Below are 25,213 nucleotides of genomic sequence, written 5' to 3'. Positions count from 1 at the left end.
CAAAATAAAAATTCTGTTTTACGTTCTAGCTACAACATTTTTTGCGCCGGTTGGCACACTTTGTTTGACTAGTTTTGAACAGTCTTTATAGCTTGAGGAGCACCTATAGCCAAATAATTTTATTTTGTTCTTATTTTAACAAAACGCCGCTGGTAAAGTTCTTTTTTTCAAAATATCTCTGATCTTTTTAAATGTTGCTCTACTTTTTCATTTTTTTATTTTGTCATGACCTCTAGTGAAATTTTATTTTCAAAAAGGTAGTCAAATTGTTTTATTTAACATTTTTATTTCAACACATGGCGCAACTTTTTATCATTTTTATGTTGCTTAAGCTATTTTTTTGTGATTATTTTTTTTACGTGTTGTGAAACTTTCTTTGAAATCTTATTTTCAAAATATTTTCATCATTTCTATGGTGCTTTTCAGGCGTTGAATGTATTTTTTTAATATGTTAATTATTTTATCATTTTTTAAATTTTGTTTATGAGAGAGGTGCCTTTTCGGAACATTTTCTGGGGTAAATCGAAATATATCTTTGTTTCCTGTAGCAACTTTGTTACTTTTTATCGATTTTCTAGGACGTTTCTTCAGAAAAGTCAAGGAATCGATAGAAATATATTCAAAATTATCTTTTTTCATTTTTTATACTCAAAAAGTCTGTTACAAATTTTTGATCCAAAAATTAAGTTTCTTATCTAATTTTTCAGATTTTCAGAAAATTCCGTCCAAAGATACAAAATTTCATACGTTTACATACCCATTCCAGCCCTCAAAATTGTATGGAGACTTGTATGGAAAAACAAATGATGCAAAATTGCTTCTTTTAACATAGGGAATGCAAAGAAAAGTCGATTGAAAATCGGACCAGTAGTTTCGAGTTATGATCAGTTGAACACATTCAGTTTATCCAGCTACAATCCAACCCCACCTCTAGACGGGGTTCGATCTAATAATTCGCCAAAAATCATTTTTTTACAAAATTTTGACCTTTAAAAAGCAATGGAAAGAAAAACTCTTAAAATTTGAAAAAAATTAGGGTAGAACGTGTGACTTGTTTTATGTGACTTTACTAATGTTTTAAAAATGATTGTTTTTCTTGGCTGTGTTTTTCACTAATATTTTCGGTATTTTTTCTATTGTCTCAGACTATACCTCTAAGCATTTTTAACAATTTAAATGATAATGGTTTGTTCTAGAGTAAAAAAAGGAAAAACATACAAAAATAATGAAAAATTGGCTGTAAAAACATCACAAATTAGGTGCTAGAACAGGCCAAATACTACAAAAAACAAACATCAACTAAACAAGATAAATGCAAATCTAAAAACTAAAAATTAAACAAAAACAACATAAAACAAGAGAAGTAAAGTTTTTCGTAGAACAAAAGTTGCTCAAAATGACAAGGGAAAAATTAAAAAAAAAATCGAAAAAAATGGGCAGCAAAGGGTTGACACTTAGAAAAAATCAAGTTCATAGATTTGATTTCTTTGAAATTGTGTATCTTAGAAACAAATTGCTCGATTTGAAAGTTTCAGAGAGAAAGTTGTACAAATTTTTCTTGGCTCTTCAAAAATATTTTTTAGGGGTACTTTAAATTCCAGAAGTGTTATTTTAAAATGAATAGAAACCAAAATAAATTGAAAATGCAGTCCTAAAATTAGCTTTAACCTGAAAACGGTACATTTTGTTAACAAAATTGCTTCAACCATTTTGTCCACTTTTTCGTTTTTTTTCTTCAAAAAAATCATATCTCCTAAACCAGATTTTGCACCATCACTAAAGTTCCGTAGATGTCTTTTTTAGTCCCCTAAAACATAAAAAATCGGATTTTTTGCTTTGCCCAAGACACCAAATCGATCAGATAATCCATTGTGAAGATATAGAAATTCATTCATTTGCATATAAATTTAATATGACCAGCCCCCAGAATTGTATGGACATTTGTATAGAAAAACGAATGATGCAAAATTGCTTCTTTTGACACAGAGAATGCATGGTGCATGGCAAAGTTTCATCCAAATAAAAAAAAAATAAAAGTTAAAAATCGTGAAAAAAATTTGCAAAATCGTAGAGAATCTTGTCTTGTTTAGTTGATGTTTTAATATAAAAAAAAACTTATGAAAACTTGTTTTGAGCAATTACTGCTACACTTCTTCATAGAGCGTCCAATTTCCCAGGGTTTGCAATTTCCCGGGAAACTTATTATGAAAATTTGACCTATGACTATGAATGAAACATGTTTATGAAAATTCTCAATATGAAAATTTAACTGGAGGCGCCCCTACGATCTATTTTTTTTAAACATATTCTCAACAACTACGACTTAAAAAATCATGCAAATTCTGGATATGAAAAATTGACTGGAAGCGCCCCTGAGAATTATTTTTTAAATACATATTCTCAATGTAAAAATATATCTGAAGACGCCCCTACGACTTTAAAGGCATATTCTCGAACTGGCAACTTGGATTGAGGCGCCCTTATGACTTAAAAAAATCATACAAATTCTTATTATGAAAATTTAACTGGTGGCGCCCCTATGACTTAAACATTTTTATGAAAATTCTTAATATGAAAATTTAATGGGAGGCGCCACTACGACCTAAAAAATCATACAAATTTTGTTATGAAAATTTGACTGGAGGCGTCCTTATGACTAGAAAAAATCATGCAAATTCTCAATATGAAAAAATTGACTTAAGGCGCCCCTACGACTTAAAAAATTCATGCCAATTCTCGATATGGAAAATGGAATGGGGCGCCCTATGACGTAAACATTTTTATGTAAATTCTCAATATGTAAGTTTTACTGGAGGCGCCCTTATGAGTGGGGAAAAAATTGGTAAAATTATTGAGAAAAAAGTTGATTAATCGGTGCCCAAAGCAGCTAAAAAATGATAAAAATATTTTAAAAATAAGATTTTACTGGAAACGCAACATAAAGACTGTTTAATAAGAGCCAAACAAAGTTTGGCGTACGATAACATAACAAAATAAAAATTCTGTTTTACGTTCTAGCTACAACATTTTTTTGCGCCGGTTGGCACACTTTGTTTGACTAGTTTTGAACAGTCTTTATAGCTTGAGGAGCACCTATAGCCAAATAATTTTATTTTGTTCTTATTTTAACAAAACGCCGCTGGTAAAGTTCTTTTTTTCAAAATATCTCTGATCTTTTTAAATGTTGCTCTACTTTTTCATTTTTTTTATTTTGTCATGACCTCTAGTGAAATTTTATTTTCAAAAAGGTAGTCAAATTGTTTTATTTAACATTTTTATTTCAACACATGGCGCAACTTTTTATCATTTTTATGTTGCTTAAGCTATTTTTGTGATTATTTTTTTACGTGTTGTGAAACTTTCTTTGAAATCTTATTTTCAAAATGTTTTCATCATTTCTATGGTGCTTTTCAGGCGTTGAATGTATTTTTAATATGTTAATTATTTTATCATTTTTAAATTTTGTTTATGAGAGAGGTGCCTTTTCGAAACATTTTCTGGGGTAAATCGAAATATATCTTTGTTTCCTGTAGCAACTTTGTTACTTTTTATCGATTTTCTAGGACGTTTCTTCAGAAAAGTCAAGGAATCGATAGAAATATATTCAAAATTATCTTTTTTCATTTTTATACTCAAAAGTCTGTTACAAATTTTTGATCCAAAATTAAGTTTCTTATCTAATTTTTCAGATTTTCAGAAAATTCCGTCCAAAGATACAAAATTTCATACGTTTACATACCCATTCCAGCCCTCAAAATTGTATGGAGACTTGTATGGAAAAACAAATGATGCAAAATTGCTTCTTTTAACATAGGGAATGCAAAGAAAAGTCGATTGAAAATCGGACCAGTAGTTTCCGAGTTATGATCAGTTGAACACATTCAGTTTATCCAGCTACAATCCAACCCCACCTCTAGACGGGGTTCGATCTAATAATTCGCCAAAAATCATTTTTTTTACAAAATTTTGACCTTTAAAAAGCAATGGAAAGAAAAACTCTTAAAATTTGAAAAAAAAAAATTAGGGTAGAACGTGTGACTTGTTTTATGTGACTTTACTAATGTTTTAAAAAATGATTGTTTTTCTTGGCTGTGTTTTTCACTAATATTTTCGGTATTTTTTTTTCTATTGTCTCAGACTATACCTCTAAGCATTTTTTAACAATTTAAATGATAATGGTTTGTTCTAGAGTAAAAAAAAAAAAAGGAAAAACATACAAAAAAATAATGAAAAATTGGCTGTAAAAACATCACAAATTAGGTGCTAGAACAGGCCAAATACTACAAAAACAAACATCAACTAAACAAGATAAATGCAAATCTAAAAACTAAAAATTAAACAAAAACAACATAAAACAAGAGAAGTAAAGTTTTCGTAGAACAAAAGTTGCTCAAAATGACAAGGGAAAAATTAAAAAAATCGAAAAAATGGGCAGCAAAGGGTTGACACTTAGAAAAATCAAGTTCATAGATTTGATTTCTTTGAAATTGTGTATCTTAGAAACAAATTGCTCGATTTGAAAGTTTCAGAGAGAAAGTTGTACAAATTTTTCTTGGCTCTTCAAAAATATTTTTTAGGGGTACTTTAAATTCCAGAAGTGTTATTTTAAAATGAATAGAAACCAAAATAAATTGAAAATGCAGTCCTAAAATTAGCTTTAACCTGAAAACGGTACATTTTGTTAACAAAATTGCTTCAACCATTTTTGTCCACTTTTTCGTTTTTTTTCTTCAAAAAAATCATATCTCCTAAACCAGATTTTGCACCATCACTAAAGTTCCGTAGATGTCTTTTTTAGTCCCCTAAAACATAAAAAATCGGATTTTTTGCTTTGCCCAAGACACCAAATCGATCAGATAATCCATTGTGAAGATATAGAAATTCATTCATTTGCATATAAATTTAATATGACCAGCCCCCAGAATTGTATGGACATTTGTATAGAAAAACGAATGATGCAAAATTGCTTCTTTTGACATAGACATGACATGCATGGTGCATGGCAAAGTTTCATCCAAATAAAAAAAAAATAAAAGTTAAAAATCGTGAAAAAAATTTGCAAAATCGTAGAGAACTACTCTTAATATAAAAAAAAACTTATGAAAACTTGTTTTGAGCAATTACTGCTACACTTCTTCATAGAGCGTCCAATTTCCCAGGGTTTGCAATTTCCCGGGAAACGGGATATTTTCAACCAATTTCCCGGGAAATCCCGGGAATTTTTAAACTAATTGAAAATTGCTCTAATCTTGATTCTGAATCATATTTCGCATCAAAATTGAATAGGACAGCGACTTTAACGGTTAAAATAAGTATAAAGATCAACTAATAGCTTGACTGCATGTAAAAATGCATACAACTACAAGAAAATGTATATTTTTTTTCTAATTTATAAGCTCAAATCGTACAACAAATCAAAAAGTGATCTCTTATATTTTTTGTTGAAAAGTACGTTTTCATCAAAGAGTTTGGACAGTAAGTAAAATGAATCCTTACTCCACAATCTTAAAAAAAATTTAAAACTTGCCTCTGTGACCAGTTTGAGAGGGTATGCATACCCTGGCACATTAAGTTGAAACGAATAAAATCATTCAGATTTTTTTTTTCATAACAAATAACTTTTCTAAACCAAGATATATCGATTTCAGCTCTTGATTGGTAAAGCTTTTAAGTTTTTCTTTAAAAATCTAACTTCTCGTGTTTGTTTTACTTCAAACAACTCAATGTTTGAAGCAAGTTTTTAAACCATGTTTGCATATTTCGGGCACCTATTAAACAATACAAAGTAGTTTTTCAATGATTTTTAATTTTTTTTCCTCTTGGTTTCCAGGTTTATAATTGACTTCTGTTGAACGTTTTTTTATGGAACGAAAACATGATTTAAATTATACGATAAATTGTCATCAATCCACTACCTCTCTTCGATTTTTTTTTTTCATGTTAAACCTTCTAACACCCATTGTTGCATCCATGCTCCATAATTCTTTTACGTTAAATTGATTTTTTTTAACGAATTGAAGTAATTCTGCTTGCAAAAACCTATTTGAAATATTTAATTATACCAATTAAATTTACATCTAATTTGATCATGGTAAACAAAAGCGTAAACTATTCGTATTCTTTATTCTGTATCCAATTATGTTTTAAAAAGTTTACTTGAATTGTAAAAGTTTATTTACATTTAGCAAGGTCAATTTCCAGTTTCTTCAGAAACTAATATTATCAGAAATAAATCTTGATATTAAATTGTGTTTCTTCATTTTTTCTAGAGCACTTAAAAAATATATGGATCCAAAAAAATAATAAAATGTATACTTCCGCTTGAATTCAGGAATTCCCGGAAATTTATAAATTTCGGGAAATGAAATATATTTTACGGAAATCCGGGAATTCCCGGGAAATTTTTTCCCGGGACGGGAATTTGGACGCTCTACTTCTTCACTAAAACCCCGTTTACATTCCACAAGTGAACGGCCCATCCCTCTTCCGATTTACGCCAAAACTCTCATTTGCGCAAAAATCTCAAATTCGCTCAAACTCCGAATTAACGCCCCCCTTCATAGCGCTACTCAACACGATTTGCAGCGCCAATTCAAAAAGTGTAGTCTCCTGTTGCACCAATGTAAAATATATAAAAAAAACGAAGTTGACTTTAGATCTGTCGGCCGGTACTAAACCAACCACTGTCTTCATTTTAACTACAAGGACATCGCCGCCCTGTTTGAGTAAGGCACAGAGCGACTGCGCCGGATACCCGTCCGCCTCGGGATTCGAACCAGCAAAATATATGTAAAATATACCAAAGTATTATTTATTGAGATTAAAGATTCACTGTTAGCGCCCTTTCGCAATCTAAACAAGCACCCCATGCGCCCCTTTCGAGAAAACCCTCCCCTTTCGAAAATCCTGTGCACGACCCTGTCTGCAACATAATTGAACCGTTTCAGCTAAACTAAACGGCTTCAATTGTTGTAGAATAAACATATCCTTTTGCCTGAATAAAAAGTTTTCACCAAGATTTATTCAATTTCTGTAAAATTTCTTGAAATCTCTCAGGCTGGTAAAACAAATATTTATGGGTTTTGTCTCCTTTCAAAGTCAGCACAAAAATCTGGGGGATTTAAAAAGTTAAAATAAATTTCAAATCCAAGATATATTGAAAATGCATTTTTTTATTTACAAGGCATTCAAATATTCAAATTTGACTAAAATGCTGTTGCAGACTTAAATTTGATGTCTAAATTATAAAAATAAAAAAAATCGGAAAAATTTGATTCTATTATTCCAAGCCGAATCAGGTACGTTTCGCCGACTGTCGTTTCGCCGAATGGACATTTCGCCGTAGGTCGTTTCGCCGAATGGGTCGTTTCACCGAATGTACATTTCGCCGAATTAAAAAAAAGATTAAAATTAAAGGTAAACAAAAATATAAAAACACCAAAATTACCAAGAACGATTCATGTTTGAAAGAATGCAAAAACTCACAGAAGTATCCTCAAACCCTATTTTAGTACTTTTTTATCCATTTTTTTTTCTTTTTATTTTTTCCTTTTTCGCTTTTTCTTTTTTTTATTCGGCGAAATGTCCATTTGGCGAAATGTCGATTCGTCGAAACGACGAAATGTCCCGCACCCTTCGAAGTCCCATACAAACCTTCGGATAATTGAACTTCGTATAATCGAAACTTTAGATAATCGAAGCTTCGGATAATCGAGTCTGAACTGTGTACCCCTTAGGGCCGATGTGGCCATCCCTTTTCTGTGGCACCGCCTTCTTTTTTTGACGATTTTCTAAAAACCTTTGTATTCTTTTACTCGTAACTTTTCAACTATAAGACCAAAAAACTTTCTTCAGGTTGCATTTAATAGGCATTGTTTTAGAGAATTTAAAGAATTTAAAGAATTGAAAAAAATTTAAGAATTCAAAGAACTTGAATAATTTACATTTTTTAATGAATTTAATGAATTGAGGGATTTAAATAATTGAAAAAATTTCAAGGATTTATAGAACTTATTTTTTTTTTAAGAATTTAAAGAATTTAAAGAATTTAAAGAATTTAAAGAATTTCAAGAATTTCAAGAATTTAAAGAATTTAAAGAATTTAAAGAATTTAAAGAATTTAAAGAATTTAAAGAATTTAAAGAATTTAAAGAATTTAAAGAATTTAAAGAATTTAAAGAATTTAAAGAATTTAAAGAATTTAAAGAATTTAAAGAATTTAAAGAATTTAAAGAATTTAAAGAATTTAAAGAATTTAAAGAATTTAAAGAATTTAAAGAATTTAAAGAATTTGAAGAATTTAAAAAATTTCAAGAATCACAATTATTGATCCGGTTAGATGATTCGGTTTAGCTGAATCGGTTCAATTATGCTGAATTGGTTCAATTTTGTACAACTATTGAACCGGTTGGATGAAGCTGTATCGGTTCAATTATGTTGCAGAATGACTATTTAGGCAATTTGAAAGAGTTGAAGTACGAGTTGAAGTACGTAGAACAATAAAAGTTTACTAAACTTTTTTAGTAAAACTTTATTGAAAGCATAGTATTTTTATATTTTTAACATAAAGTTCAGATGAAGACCTTTCCAAAACACTATAAAACTTTGAGTTTTGGTCAGGTTTTGCATGAGATATAAATTTTACAAATGTACTGTAACGCATTTTGCTCGGATATTTTTTCGTTCACCCCCTCCCCTCTGAGCCCCGCCCCAAAATCCACTAATTTGCATATTTTTTACTTGAAGTAGACATTCTGACGATTCCAAAACACTATAAAACATTGAAGTTTGGTGTTATTTTGCATATTTCCCAAGCCTGCAAAAATTTACTGTAACGCATTCTGCAGGCTTCGGGTTTTGACTGTTAAAAAATTATAATCTTTAGAAAAACCCTACCAGTTGGAAAATATTCCAAAAACAAAATGAAATCCAATCAAAGTCACTCCGGTTTGCGGTACGTGTTTAGCTATTTTGAGTATTTTCTTATTTTCAACCATTCAAATATCAATTTGGAAAGGGAAGAAATAAATGACTTCAATGTTTTAGATGAACTAATGTATGATGTAGCTTCACTAAATGAAGATTTTATTGAAGATGAAAACGTTTGTGATGATAAAGACAACGAAGATGACGGAGTAGAATAAACTTAAGTATAAAATGAAGCACGTAATAAATTCGATTAAAAAACGCCTTTTTCGTTTAAAATTAATCCCACATATTATTATATATGCGGGGAGGGGGAAGGAGAGGAGGGGGACTTTTTTGGTTGGCTGCAAGGAAGAGAAAATATAAATATATACCGGTATTGATATTCAAACCTATATAAAAAAATATGATAACCATACAAATTCGGTTAGAAGGGGGGAGCTGTAGGACGAAGGCTAAACATCTGGAACAAAAAAAAACGGCTCTTGATCCATCTACGTGTTGAAAATTATACATTTATCACTAAAAATAAGGATTTGTATTTTTGGCCACCTGCTTGAATTAAAACCGTCAACAGTGGATTAGTGCTGGTAGGGGAACTATACCCTTTCTCAGCCTATTTCTATTATCGGCCTATCAGCAATTTGATCATGAATTACAGCTTTAATAAAGTATTTTTGACTGTTCCAAAGTAATAAATAGCTCAAACAAAAGTGAGCAAGCAACTCTCCATTGTTGATACATCTGAAATATTGATTTAATAGCGGAAAACGGCAAAAGTGATGAGAATTGGTCGAACGGCTTAGAGTGATTAAAATGGGCATATTTCCCCTACAATTTGCGCTGAAGCATCAACAGGACAATTTCTACAGTACCTATCTACGCAAGCACAATTTGCAGCTGAGCCATCTCGGGATCGATTCTGCGCATCGCTTTACGTGCTTCTTAGCTTTCTTACCTAAGTTTAATTTTGTTTCCACTGCAGTGTTTTGGTATATTGTAACATGCTGAGTTTACTCGATGAGAGTGATTTTGTAGGTTCAATAGTAATAATAGTTTAATTGAAAAATGTAAGCAACTTTTTACGTTACGGAGGCAGTACTTTAAAAGGGAGTTGCATTTACTCTACCAAATAATAAACGACAAACAATTTTGAGCCAAATCGAAGCACTTTTATTTATTTTTCTTTAATTTCCATGTGGAACTGCTGTACAGTTATGAAACTTATGAATTAACTATATGATAAACTTACGTATCATTGACTTATTGGCGCTTACCTAGAATTCATCCAAAAGTATATAATAGGGTTGTACATGGAATTACTCATAGCCAACCAATAAATTGCCAGATACACATCCTGGATGTAGGGTTTGGCGGTCAGCTCCGGATAGTATGACGTAACGATGAAATAAATTTGGAAAGGTAGCCAGCAAACAGCAAATATTACAACAACGACCACCATCATTTTTACCACCTGTGAGGAGCAGAACAAAAAAAAACACACATACACAAAAAGTGTAACTTAATATACCGGTGTTTGATTAAGTAAAGTTTTTTATGTGATCGGACTACAATTTGGACTCATGCCGTAAAATGAGACCGAAAGAACATAAAGATTATCGCGGTTTGTTTATATTAAAGGAGGAATTGTTTTAAAAGTCAATGTTTGAACGGAATAATGTGTTGTTTAGCGTCATTTCAAGCAGAAAGCACGCCAATATATGTTAAAAATCCGATTTAATCCCACCTGGGATTGCAGTTGATTTTTTTTTTCAAAAAAAATAGCAAAACAAAGAATGGTTCATTCATTAATCAATTCAAAACTCAACCTGATTTTTTTTATAAAACTGAAAAGCCCCATTTTTTTGCCCCATTTGCCACGGCCGGGTGTAAGCTGTGCTCGCACACAAGCATTTTCGATTTTTTTAATTCAGAACAAATTATTTTTGAGGAAGAAAATTAGCTCACAATTTGCGATGTTCGTAATGTTTTCTGCATATCGCTAAATTGTTCGTATTCACTGAGTGTTATTTTCACTTTTCAAAATATCAAGAATTAACGAGAAAACGAAATAATGCCGTCTTCCACACCCGAGAATTTGCCGTGTTGTAAGCGATGTAACGGTAAAGCCGTTTAAATGTTCTTGAAAGCTTTGAAACGCCTACTGGAATTCACTAAACTGACATTTAGGTGTTAGGCAAAATTGTGAGCTTCTATAGCAAGCCAGAAAATTATGTAGTATGCATTTAGGCGTTTTTGGATTTGAAAAGCATACTGCGACTTAGCGCTCGGTGAGACTTCACTACGGCAAACGCAAACGTACCGAGTGATGACCTATCTACAATCACTTAGCTTAGAACATCTAAGTAAAGTAGTTACTTAGGAAAGTACGCAACTTACGGCCGTCATCCACAATCAACTTAGAAATTTTGCTGGGCTGATATACGTTGCTATGCAGTTGTTTGTTTACCTTTGATATTGAAACGTCAACTTACCGTAGATTTTGAAATTTTTCAAACCATACGTCAGTTTCTAATTTGATTACTTTTCCATTGTAGAAGCTCGGCTTCATTTCCATTGATTCAAATTCCTAAGCTAAGTGAAATTTTCTAAGCTAAGTGATTGTAGATAGGCCATGAACCACCTTGGCTCATACGTGTCTTGGTGCGCTGGTACGATGAACCAAAATACTAACACACAAAAAGACTCGTTCCGAAGCTAGAAAAAAGAAACCCGCGATGTGCGTTGCCACTGACGCATGGTAAGCTTAGACGCTCACCAGATATTCGTTCGCTCAGAGTTCGATCAGAGAATGAGCAAGAAAAAAAGAAAGGCAACAGAATGAGCATGGGGCTTCAGAACGACTAGCTGCTTGCGTCGTGTTTGCGATCACTGAAGCTTAGCATAGATAATCATAATAGGCGATGTGTGATTGACGAGCAATCGATAGGGAAACTTGTACAAAAAGGGGGTTATCTATTATCAAAACTCTATAAGCGCCAGCATAACTCGCGTCTGCATGTGAAGCTCAACTTGACAACTTGTCGACGAGGCGTCGAAAATCGATGAAAACATGATTTTTTTTGCAGATTTTTTGAATTTATATTTCTCGAGAAACGATTTGAGAACGAATTTGGAGTCGGAGCCAAAAGCAAACCCTATACCTTTCTTTAGTAAGAAAGGCAAAAATGGAAATTTTCTAAAATCTGAACGGTAAATCCGAATGAGGTCGAATTTGTTTCAGAACCTCGATCATGGTCTAGATTATGATATGGAGAAAAAAAATTAGAAAAGGAATAGTTTTGGCATATGGTGAAACATTGGCTTTTACCTTTTTTAGGGGTTTTTTGCCTCACAGTAAATTAGTCCACAAGGTGTAAATGAAGAACCACATTACCGACATGGATGAAAATTTGGGAGGATGTAGGGCTCGAAAATGCAATTTTTGGATAAATAAACGATTTCAATATTTGAATTTTCGACCGAATTTTCATTTGAAAACCGCCTGATCAGGTGAAAACACACTCCGAGTCCCCTTAAAAATGGATAAATTCAAATTTGGTATGAAACTGGTTCATGTTCAGCACATCCCCTTTCAAATGCGCCCAAGAGAACTTAAATCCATAGTGTGGGCTCTGAGAAACCCCCTACCACAAAATTGAGCACTTTTTTACCACACACGGACGTTACGCGTGCTCTACTGTAAATTGAGCGCCAAAATTCGGATATTGGAGATAGACCAATTCTGTCATTGTCAAACGATCGGGCGTCGAAAATCGATCGTCCATGATTTTTTGCAGATTTTTTGAATTTATATTTCTCGAGAAACGATTTGAGAACGAAGCTTGATTTGGAGTCGGAGCCAAAAACAAACCACGGCGTCTTTTTCAGGGGGGGGGTAGTATTTTTTTTAGAAATAACAAGAAAACTGTCATATACATGTTTTATTGGAAATTTGGGAGATTTTCTGATAAAATAGCACACCCCTTTTCCAAAAACCGCAATGTTTTTGAATCAGATCATTATTTTGATGATTTTTTTTTAAGTATTGTTTCTGGGCCCATTGAGTAAACAAATCACTACAGAAAAGTGTAATTGGTTGGGTTTATGCTCAACTGTAAATCACTTTTATGAATTTTGGATTTCAACCGAATCAACATATTTTTGTGTGTTTTGGTTATAATATGTACCGTTTACATTAAATTTTCACTTTTTTTGTGAGTACATGGTCTACATGATATTTTTTTAAATCTAATTGGGACATGCAGTCTAAATACAATCACAGGGTTTCTATTTCTATGCCTTTTGTTAATTTGTATTTCCATTTGGGCTATACTGCCGTTTTACGGCGATATGATGTATACGCCATTGATGTGATTTTGCTGCAGACACGATTTTCTGTTTTTGTTCATTTTTTCAATTTAAAATGACTAATTTAAGGTCTGCTCTGTAGAAACTGTTTAAAAAGACAATAAAAATGTGGCCCCTACAAAATTTCTTGTTTTTTCCTATTCTCTACGATTTTAAACCACAAACATCATTTGGCCTAAAAAAAAGCAATAAAAAATCGCTACTTTTCCTTCCCAATGATGTATGTACAGTCATCCCACATATTCGGAACACCCACAAATTCGGAACACTTTTGTGATAAATTGTCAATAGCACGCCAAATGCAGCTTTTCTCACGACCCTACTATTTTTAGGACCTTTATTTGGACATTCTCTTACTATTTCACTAGTGAAAGTAGTACTTTTTAAACAAAGAACTTAATTTCAAGACTATTTTATCCATAGCATCAAAACACTGCCTCCAAATGGCCTGTTCCATGATTGTGGGATGTTATTGTGCCTCTCACAATTGTGGAACACCTGAATTTAACTGATATTTTCACAAAAAAGTTATCAGACCATGGATAAAACATCACTAAGCTTGAGTTTCACTGGTTTCAGTGTGTGAAGTCATTTTTGTTACAAATATGTACTCCTGGAGAGATCCAAAGTTTGTTTACATCCGTAAGAAAAAAGTGTTCCAAATTTGTGGATTTCAAGGGTCAAAGTTTTTCTTCAAAAACTTGATATAAAAGTAAAAATTTGCAGATGTTCGATACAGCATTAGAAACATTGCAAGAAAATCTTTCAAATGAAGGTAAAAGCGAATCATTAAGTTCAATTATCGATTTGCTATGATTTTTTGAATATTGGCCGATCTGTAAACTGTTCCGAATATGAGGGATGACTGTATACATTGATCGATCAATGCAGGCTATATTTTTTGTGCCAGCTATTTTGACAGCTGAGCGGATTCCTTAATGCATTGTCCACGTGGTTACTTTAAGAGCAACCTTACCAGCGTGAGTATTAGGCAGGTTTTAAGGTTTTGTAACGCGTGATAGTAACTTTGCTCCCACACCGGTCGTTGCCAAATGCGTTGCTAAACTAAAACGTAACGCCTCGGTTGGGAGCGAGTTACCATATTTGGCAACACGCTAGCAACGCAACTAAAACTTTGAACTGTCAAAGTTCAAAACAAACTAGATAGAGTTTGGCTTGATTTTTTTCGGGTTTTGTCGGTGATTGCGGATTGAAGTGTTCCGGCGGAAAAATATTACTTGGTTCGACGGAATATGCAGTTTGAATTGTCCGCGCGTGACTTCGGTGGCCCCAGCTCCTGGAACCAACAAGATGAGGTGGAATAAGCAGCTATTTTGAACCGGCCACAGCGGATTCAACTTCTCACCTGGCAGGGCACCGTGTTTTCAAATCACGCAGCGAGTTGAACACAATAACGGCCACGCAGCGCAGAATGAAGGACCGCAGAGGTGGGGTACGTACGCCGACGAAAACATCTGAAGGTACGGCGGTCGGGACCGGTACTGGCCGCAACGTTAGAGTTTGCTCCGACCGGAGCAGATTTGTGACGAATGCCATCTTGGACGTGAAACGCGAGTTTGCTTCCAGATTCCAGATCGTTCCAGATTTCTATGACCCAGAAATGTTTTTGGCTGCCAAAATTCGGAATCTTGACCGATTTTGGATGTCTTGGCCGCAAATGAAAGGTTAGAACGTCTACTTTGCGGTTTTTGGGCACTGTGGCCACCGGGAACCTGCTACAACCGAAAAAGTCCTTTTTGTGGCCCCGACTTTGAGGACCTGTATCTCCGGAACGATAACACATAGCGGGTTGCTTCCAGTTGCATTTGACGGGTAATAACCTCAACTTTAAGCTCCCGTAGAGATGATTGGTCAAAAGTGGACACCGGTTCCGTTAACCCGGAACATCCGAAAAACATGATTTTACAGCTTTTGTTATAAAATCAACACATTAGTAATTTTTTCAACCGGATTTTTGTAAATTATTACATACGTACACAACATACTACCCTGACTGTTTGGGATCGTTCCGGCCAACTGTGGCCAATCTGGAACCGGTTCCAGGGTACCACCAAAACGGTTCCAATAATGGTATCGCTAGAAACCCGTCATGTTGCATATCAAACTTCATGAAATTGAAAATTATGACCATCTAAGGTCATGCCGATATCCTCTGACCCAACCTGGTTACACCGGAAGCGGTTACCAGTGGCCAGTGGGGGACACTTCCGGAGTATGCAAAGAACCCTACCATGCGACGTATCAAACTTCATGCAATTGAAAATTATGACCATCTAATGTCATGCTGCTATCCTCTGACCCAACCTGTTCACGCCGGAACCGGTTACCGGTGGCCACGGGGGGGACACTTCCGGAGTATGCAGGGAAGCATATCATGCGACATATCAAACTTCATGAAATTGAAAATTACGACCATCTGAGGTCATGCCGATATCCTATGACCCAACCTGGTCACGCCGGAATCGGTTACCGGTGGCCACTGGGGGACACTTCCTGAGTATGCTGGGAAGCAAATCATGCGACATATCAAACTTCATGAAATAGCAAATAATGACCATCTAAGGTCATGCCGCTATCCTGTGACCCAGCCTGGTTACGCTGGAACCAGTTGCCGCTGGCCACTGGGGGACAATTCCGGAGTATGCAAGGAAGCATATCATGTGACATATCAAACTTCATGAAATTGCAAATTATGACCACCAAAGGTCTTGCCCACGTCCAAGCTTCCCTGCACCGTGCGGTACACGCGGTTCACTTGTACCTCGGTTTTGCTTTTTTTTTTTTTTTTTTTAATTTATATTTATTCAAATTTCTTTTCCATGTACATTCATTCAGTTAAAATATTATTGAGTGTCCAATCACAAACGATGACTTTTCACCTCAATTTTAAATACTAGCAACTTTCATTTATTCATGAAATATTGTAGCTTTCGCTATTCAGTGATTTCAAATGTAGGAGGTCCTACATGTACAAAAGGGAAAAGGGATACCTTAAAACTAACTTATAAACTATATAAAGAGCGGATCAATGCAGCTGAAGACTGCAATGATTTTTGTCGAAATGCATCAATTATCTTATTGGACATAACATCCAAAGTGTCAACTTCGGCTAATTGATGAAGTTCACTGGTGCTGAACCAGGGAGGAAGTTTCAGAATCATTTTCAGAATTTTGTTCTGAATCCTCTGAAGTTTTTTCTTCCTGGTTAAGCAACAGCTTGTCCAGATCGGCACAGCATAAAGCATGGCAGGTCTGAAAATTTGTTTATAAATTAACAGTTTATTCTTGAGACAAAGTCTAGAATTCCTGTTTATAAGTGGATACAAACATTTAATATATTTGTTACATTTAACCTGGATACTTTCAATGTGATCCTTGTAAGTAAGGTTTTGTCAAAACCAAGTCCAAGATATTTCACTTGATCCTCCCACTTTAAATTTACCTCATTCATCTTTATAATGTGATGACTTTTGGTTTAAGAAAATCAGCCCTTGGTTTGTGAGGGAAAATAATAAGTTGAGTTTTGCAGCATTTGGAGTAATTTTCCATTCTTTCAAATAAGAATTGAAAATATCCAAGCTTTTTTGTAATCTTCTTGTGATGACACGAAGGCTTCTGCCTTTGGCGGAGATGCTTGTGTCATCAGCAAAAAGTGATTTCTGACATCCTGGGGGCAAATCAGGCAAGTCAGAAGTAAAAATATTGTATAAAATTGGACCCAAAATGCTTCCTTGAGGGACGCCAGCACGTACAGGTAGTTGATCAGATTTGCTATTCTGATAACATACCTGCAGAGTACGATCCGTCAAATAATTTTGAATAATTTTCACGATATAAATCGGAAAATTAAACCTTTTCAATTTCGCAATCAAACCTTTATGCCAAACACTGTCAAATGCTTTTTCTATGTCTAGAAGAGCAGCGCCAGTAGAATAGCCCTCAGATTTGTTGCTTCGAATTAAATTTGAAACTCTCAACAACTGATGAGTAGTTGAATGCCCAAGGCGAAATCCAAACTGCTCATCAGCGAAAATTGAATTTTCATTAATGTGCGTCATCATTCTATTAAGAATTATTCTTTCGAATAATTTACTAATAGATGAAAGCAAACTAATGGGCCGATAGCTTGAGGCTTCAGCAGGATTTTTATCCGGTTTCAAAATCGGAATTACTTTGGCATTTTTCCAACTACTGGGAAAATATGCCAAATCAAAACATTTGTTGAAAATTTTGACCAAGCAACTTAAAGTTGCTTCTGGTAATTTTTAATTAAAATGTAAAAATGCCATCCTCACCAGGGGCTTTCATATTTTTAAATTTTTGATAATAGATTTTATTTCATTCAGATCCGTATTAAAAACTTCATCTGATGAAAATTCTTGTTCAACAATATTCTGAAATTCTATTGAAATTTGATTTTCAATAGGACTCAAAACATTCAAGTTGAAATTATGAGCACTCTCAAACTGCTGAGCAAGTTTTTGAGCTTTTTCCCCATTAGTTAATAGAATATTATCACCATCTTTTAAAGAAGGGATGGGTTTTGAGGTTTCTTAAGAACCTTTGAAAGTTTCCAAAAAGGTTTGGAATAAGGTTTAATTTGTTCGACATCTCTTGCGAACTTTTCATTTCGCAGGAGAGTGAATCTGTGGTCAATAACCTTTTGCAAATCTTTTGAATTCGCTTCAGTGCAGGATCACGAGAACGTTGATACTGTCTTCGGCGAACATTTTCAGACGAATCAGAAGCTGAAGATCGTCATCAATAATGGGAGAATCAAATTTGACTTGGACTTTAGGAATAGCAATATTCCTAGCATCCAAAATTGCATTAGTTAAAGATTCCAAGGCTGAATCAATATCAGCTTTGGTTTCTAAAACAAAATCATGATTTAAATTATTCTCAATATGATGCTGATACCTGTCCCAATTAGCTTTGTGGTAATTAAACACAGAACTATTGGGTCTGGTAACTGCTTCATGAGAAAGTGAAAAAGTTACTGGAAGGTGATCAGAATCAAAATCAGCATGAGTCACTAAAGGACCACAATACTGACTTTGATTTGTCAACACCAAATCAATTGTTGATGGATTTCTAACAGAAGAAAAGCAAGTTGGCCCATTCGGGTATAAAACCGAATAAAGACCAGAAGTGCAATCTCTGAACAGAATTTTACCATTGGAATTTACTTTTGAATTATTCCAAGATTGGTGTTTGGCATTAAAATCACCGATGATCAAAAATCGAGATCTATGCCGAGTAAGTTTATTCAAATCCCCTTTGAAATAATTTTTATTTTCCCCAGTGCATTGGAATGGCAAATATGCAGCTGCAATCATAATTTTCCCAAAAGAAGTTTCAAGTTCAATGCCCAAACTTTCAATAACTTTTAACTTAAAGTCACGTAACGTGCTATAAGTCATACTACGGTGGATAACTATTGCAACTCCACCGCCATTTCGATTCATTCGGTTATTAGTTATAACTTTATAATCTGGATCACTTTTCAAATAAGTGCCAGTTTTTAAAAATGTTTCGGTTATAACAGCAACATGCACGTTATGAACTCGTAAAAGTTGAAAAATTCATTTTCTTTCGCTTTTAAAGAGCGAGCATTAAAATTCATAATATTGATGGAATTACTTAGATCCATGATTAAACTTCAGGGTAAGAACAACATCATTCGCAAATTTTAATCCAATCTGGATTGCTTCCATCATGGATGTAGCATTACTCATTGTTTGAATCAAACCAAACAGTGAGTTTTGCAAAAAGTCATTTTTTCAAACGTAACATCGCCGAGATCAGAAGATCCCAAAGCGTTGCCAGCAGAAACATTTTCAAATGAGATTTGAGGTACCTGCCCAATTTCAGAAAGATTGGTAGAGGATTTAAAATTCGTGGATGAACCCGAAACGACGTTAGCATAAGAAATGCCATTGTTGTTACCTAACTTTTCCACGGTAGGGGTATTTCTAGAATTGTTCGAGTGAGACAGCACGAACGTTTGATTTAAAGATGCAGGTACAACCTGACTTTGAGAAAATTTCGGTTTGGATTTCGGCTGATGCTTAGCACGAGAATCCAAAACCTTTTTCTGATGGGGCAATCCCAAAATTTGATTTGTGATTTCCACCACAATTTGCACATTTAAATTGGGTGACTTCTTTCACGGGACAATTGTCCTTGTCGTGAGAAGAATCCCCGCAAACCATGCATTTTGGAACCATGGCGCAATGATCAGTACCGTGACCGAATGCCTGGCAACGCCGGCACTGGGTCAGATTCTGGCCATTACCGCCATGTTTCTTAAAATGCTCCCACTTTACCCGTACATGGAACAAAAACTGAACTTTGTCCAAAAGTTTCAAATTGTTGATTTCATTTCTGTTGAAATGAATCAGATAAAATTGTGAAGTCAAACCAAAGCGAGAAATATTCCCGTTTGATTTTTCTTCATTGGTATTACTTGGGATGGGGCAAAGCCAAGCAACACCTTAAGTTCGTTTTTGATCTCATCCACCGACAAGTCGTTGGAGAGACCTTTCAGGACCGCCTTGAATGGACGAGCATTCTTGGTCTCATACGTGTAGAAATTGTGTTTGTGGTTTTCAAATAACCAACAAAAGTTTGGTGATCTTGTAAAGATTCCGTCAACAAGCGACATTCTCCTCTTCGACCAAGCTGGAACGAAACTTTCAAATTGCAAGTTTCCTTGCAATTCTTCAGTTGCGTTCGAAAGCTGGCCAAATCGGAGACGGAAGTCACAACAATTGGCGGAGCCTTTACTCGTTTCTCGACGGCAGAAGGCTCAGTACGAGGAGAAGGTTCCTTGTCATCAGTTTCGGATAAAACACCGAAACTGTTTGTCAATGGAATTGGAGGATTGACCTCACATTCAGAATCAGAATCAGACCTCAGAAGAGGCTGTTTTCTTTTTCTGTTTCCGTTAGCCGGTTTAGCGTTCAAACGCTTCACCGACGTAACGACCAAATCTTCAGAAGATTTGCGTTTACCTTTGTTTTGACGCATTTTGCAAGCAAAGTTCTCTTAAAAGATGGCTTCGTTTGTAAAATACAACAAAATTTCAGGCGGGGTTAGTCTTGAAAAGACTGTTTAGAATTTTGGAAAATAACTCAGGTAGTCTTTAAAAAGACTGTGAATTTTGTTTTGAAATAACTCTGAGCTTAGGTAGTAAAAAATACCGCAGCTCTAGTGTCCGTTCACCACGAAGGTTCGCAAGACACTGACCTCGGTTTTGCTTTGCGCCTGCTTTGTTCGGTTTACACCCGTACCCGACTCTCTCGAGCCGAGGGTATTTTGGTTCAACGTACCAGCGCACCACGGCTCGTCGCCTCGGTTGTGTGTCTGGCACTCACCCGAGGCATGAACCCAACGTATGAACCAAGGTGCTTCACTCGGCACGTGCCGAGGTACGTGCCAAGGGGAAAACCACTCTGATCAAAGAGCCCTGGGCACTCCTGGGCAACATCGGGCACGTCATCGGGCACCCTAGGGCACACTCTCGGGCACCTTTGACTAAAATTTTGACATTTACATAAACAAACAGAAACAAACATGACAATCAGATTTCAAAAATTGATTGAATGAATTGGTTTAGTTTTTCGGAATGTTTTCCGATTCAAGGAATTGTTTAAAGCTCAGGTGATCAATCAGAGTTTAATAAAAAGGTAGCATTTAGAGACCAATGTTTTCTCATTTGGGTTGGCGTATTTCAGTTTGGCCCTTCCAGCAGTGAACATACACAGCGCGACAAATTAACAAACCCGACCAGATCGTCCTGCCGGAAGGTTTCACTTGCATGACCGACGATCAGTCAAGACCACGGTCGTGCTGGGATAAAGTACTACGACACTGTAGTGAAATCGATAGCCAGTAAAGAAGGACCTCGACGAAATACTGGAAGTTGTGCCGAATAAAAAAAAAATGATACAATTCAACACCCGGGAAAACCGTTTGACGGGAATACCAAAAAGACAAACAAAGAGTTTATGATTTTAATATCCCAGCACTGAGATGCGACGAAGTTCTGCAAATTTGTTGATCATGTGTTCTTTATTATATTTAAAAAATGTCGTTATAAATAAATATAGTTTTGTGTGAATAAAAATAAAACTAGCTTGTTGAATATGTTTTGAATGTACAAATTGCACTGCACCAGGCAAACGGCTTCTTGTCCTTGTACCGAAACCTGCGTTGAGGCCGGGACCATCTTGAACTGAGCAGTGGCGACGAATAACGCTCGCAGCTCCTGACAGGAAGTGTTAAACTTTCCGACGCAAACATCTTGGTGTGGTCAGGTAGTGTTGAAATTTAATCCGGATACAACGTGAGCCATCATGCCAATGTGCTGATCGCCAACCAGTTTTGGCCCTTCGGAAAATCTGTTGCTCCGGCACCAACACGTCGTTGACATGCCCTAAAATTAAGCAAAAGTTATTTAAATAATTTAATTCACTAAAATTCAAGCTTTGATTACATTCCTGTTGTCTTTACAATCGATCTCACCAGCGCTTCATTGGGATCGGCACCACAGACACGCTTCAACGCGAGATTTCCTCATGTGGGAATGCTTGCGACAATCTCAGGATCGCGGGGAATAAGATATCTCAACTGAAAGCGCTTTCGGTGGTCCTTCCTTCGCTTAGAATTGTGGCGCTTGCAGGAGGTATGATTCCTCGAGCAGCTGTTTGTTCTCCGAGAAAAATTCACAACACAAACCGAGAGCAGTCCAAAAAAGTGTAAACAAAGTAACAGGGTTGCTAAGCATCGTACACAAATTATTTATTTTGAGAAGCTTCAGGACACATTTGGGCAACATTCGGGCACCTTCGGGCACGTTTGGGTAACTTTAGGGCACAGCCTACTCGAGGGCAATGAGCAGAGTGGTTTTCCCCTTGGTACGTGCCGTGGTACACGCTGGCGGTACAAACCGGTTTTAATACCACGGCGCGTACCACGGCACGCTGGGTTCATGAGATTGTCGTGGTGCGCTGGTACGATGAACCGAAATACCAACACACAATGGGATCAGGCTCGTACCGAAGCTAGAAAACCAAACCCGCGGTGTGCGTTGGCACTGGCGCATGGGAAGCTTGCCCACGTCTTTTAATCCAACCTGGCCACTGGGAGACAATAGCTGATGGCGATGTCCTCCGTCCCATCCTGATTAATTTGGAACCGAAAATGGGTTGGGTATGGAGGAAATTTGTGGAATATGCAAAGAACCAAGTTTGAAGTTTCTTCTCGAACCTAAGATTTAAAAGGTTTCAATGGGAAGAGCTCCAAATCCTTCTTATTTTCCAAGGAACCTTCCATCCCAGGGTTCGGACTGACGACCTTTGGATTGGGAGTCCAACCGCCGCCAGGGACTCCACCGGAGGAGGCTTGGTTTGGAGTGTTGTTTGTACTTATAGCAGGGAGAAAACTCCTACATCTGGAATGATCAAATAACCGTACAACAACTGAGGCTGGAACCGACGTTCTACTTCCCCATCCGATAGAAGGTGTGATGACACATTACTCGTCTTAAGAAATGTGAACGGGGTCGGGGACTGGGAGCGAACCCAGGCCGGCTGGGTGAGAGCAATCACACTAGCAGCTACACAACCGAGCCCGATTACCATTCCGGAACCATTTCATTGATGGCGGTTTGAATTTTCTGTAGTAGATAAATTTAGTTGAACCTTCCAAAATTACCTAACTTACAGACCCTCCGGAAGTGTCCCCCAGTGGCAAGATATCGTCATGACCTTAGATGGTCATAATTTTCAATTTCATGAAGTTTGATATGCAACATGATGGGTTTCTAGCGATACCATTATTGGAACCGTTTTGGTGGTACCCTGGAACCGGTTCCGGATTGGCCACAGTTGGCCGGAACGATCCCAAACAGTCAGGGGTAGTATGTAGTGTACGTATGTAATAATTTACAAAAAATCCGGTTTAAAAAATGTACTAATGTGTTGATTTTATAACAAAATCTGTAAAAATCATGTTTTTCGGATGTTCCGGGTTAACGGAACCGGTGTCCACTTTTGACAAATCATCTCTACGGGAGCATAAAGTTGAGGTTATAACCCGTCAAATGCAACTGGAAGCAACCCGCTATGTGTTATCGTTCCGGAGATACAGGTCCTCAAAGTCGGGGCCTCAAAAAGGACTTTTTTCGGTTGTAGCAGGTTCCCGGTGGCCACAGTGCCCAAAACCGGTTCTGCCAGTCGGAATCGCAAAGTAGCCGGGTAGTAAATTGACAACCTAATTTGGCAACGACCGGTGTGCGAGTGGGTGACTAAACTAAAATAGAAGCGTTACCGGTTAATAAAATAGCAACAATTTCCGCAACGCACCGGTAATGATGCTCTAAGAGGGGGAAGGGTATTAAGGGAGCGTTCTTTTATTACGTAAAGCAGTTGAAGGGAAGGGAGGGGGGTCAGAGACCGTGTTACGCTCCATACAAAATTTTTAAAATTTGTATGGAAAATTTGTTACCAGGGGGTCTAAAAATCAGATTTTTTGCGTTACGTAATAAAAGAACGCTCCCTTAGCGATTGTCTACGCTCCATAAAAACAATTGTCCGCAAGGGAGGTGGGTGGGGCTAAATTTTTCAAAAGTGTTTTCGTGGATGTGGATAAGGTGACATCCATTAAGTATGTCACATTAAAATCAGCCAAAATTTACTCCGCCCTCCTTTGTCACGATTTCCCTATGCTTTTAACACGCAACGTCACGCTTGCTCAAAACCCCCCTCTTCTCTCAGAACGTGACGTACTTTATGGATGACGCCTAATGGACGTCCCCTTAAAAATTAAATCGACATAATGTAATAAAATATTACCCAGTCTTAATTTGGTCCCAAAACCTCAAATCAACATTCAAATAGTATTGAATTTGACTTTTATCAATTCTCAATGTATACATACATCATTGATGAGTAAAATTGGCGTATACATCATTGTTTGTTTGCTTGATAAAATGGGCCCAGAGCAGTTTTTGAAAAATTCTTTCGTCAGGAGGTAGCTTTTAAGATTCTTTAACAGACTGTAAAATAAAATTGAAAATGTCCAAAATGGCGTATACATCATATCGTCGTAAAACGGCAGTATATCATTTGTATTGAAACTACAGAGATTAACTTGCAATCATTGGTAATAACATAAATATTTCGTAAAAATCATTAAAAAGTTTAAATGTATGTAAATTTATTAATTCAATCTCAAATAATTGAGCTTAACATACTAAACAAGTCTGGCATCCAAATTTGAATCAACGAACAATACAACAATTAAATTGTTTTGCTAAAAAACACACAAATAATTGATCTTTTTATTTACAGTGGCAGTGCGTGGCCGAATGGTTACGCTGTCCGCTTTGTAAGCGGATGATTTTGGGTTCGATTCCCATCTGCTCCAACCTTCCATCGGATGAGGAAGTAAAATGTCGGTCCCGGCCTTGATTGTTAGGCCGTTAAGTCATTCCAGGTGTCGTCTCCATGCCATAAGTACAAACAACACACCAAACCAAGCCTACTCCGGTGGAATCGCTGGCGGCGGTTGGACTCGCAATCCAAAGGTCGTCAGCTCAAACACTGGGGTGGAAGGTTCCTTGGAGTAGAAAGAGGTTTGGGTGCTCTCCCCATTCAAGCCTTCGGACTCCTAGGTTCGAGCAGAAACTTGCAATAGAGACCACAAAAGACCCGGGGTCGTTAATGAGGATGGTTTAATTTGATTTTGATTTACAATATTATCACCTGACCTCAAAATAAGTACGAGATCTCTTGTGAGTTTTAGTAAGACTAATACAAATGTGAAAATCTAATGGAAACGGTACATGGGTAATTCTCCGCCAACTCACACAGCAGTTGCCCCGACCCCT

At 36.1% G+C, this 25,213-nt stretch overlaps 1 protein-coding gene and 1 long non-coding RNA gene across 5 annotated transcripts in view; both read right to left on the bottom strand.

Moving 5' to 3' along the window:
* LOC119765323 (tachykinin-like peptides receptor 99D) overlaps positions 1–25,213 on the bottom strand; it is a 265,090-nt gene that overhangs the window by 169,832 nt on the left and 70,045 nt on the right. For all 4 annotated transcript variants that reach the window (XM_038248961.1, XM_038248962.1, XM_038248964.1 and 1 more), the window contains exon 4: positions 10,203–10,399. In XM_038248961.1, coding sequence (XP_038104889.1) covers positions 10,203–10,399 — 197 coding nt within the window. The remainder of the gene's footprint in view (positions 1–10,202; positions 10,400–25,213) is intronic.
* On the bottom strand, positions 21,327–22,423 carry LOC119765325. The gene is made up of 2 exons (XR_005276647.1): positions 21,818–22,423; positions 21,327–21,757 (listed from the first exon to the last, which is right to left on the bottom strand). It is a non-coding gene; the product is annotated as an uncharacterized LOC119765325 (long non-coding RNA).

Source organism: Culex quinquefasciatus, chromosome 1 (genome assembly GCF_015732765.1).
Source record: "Culex quinquefasciatus strain JHB chromosome 1, VPISU_Cqui_1.0_pri_paternal, whole genome shotgun sequence".
In the NCBI taxonomy this organism is placed as follows: domain Eukaryota; kingdom Metazoa; phylum Arthropoda; class Insecta; order Diptera; family Culicidae; genus Culex; species Culex quinquefasciatus.
The sequence above is the reverse complement of the archived record's forward strand: the minus strand, read 5'-3'. Positions and strand labels throughout refer to the sequence as shown.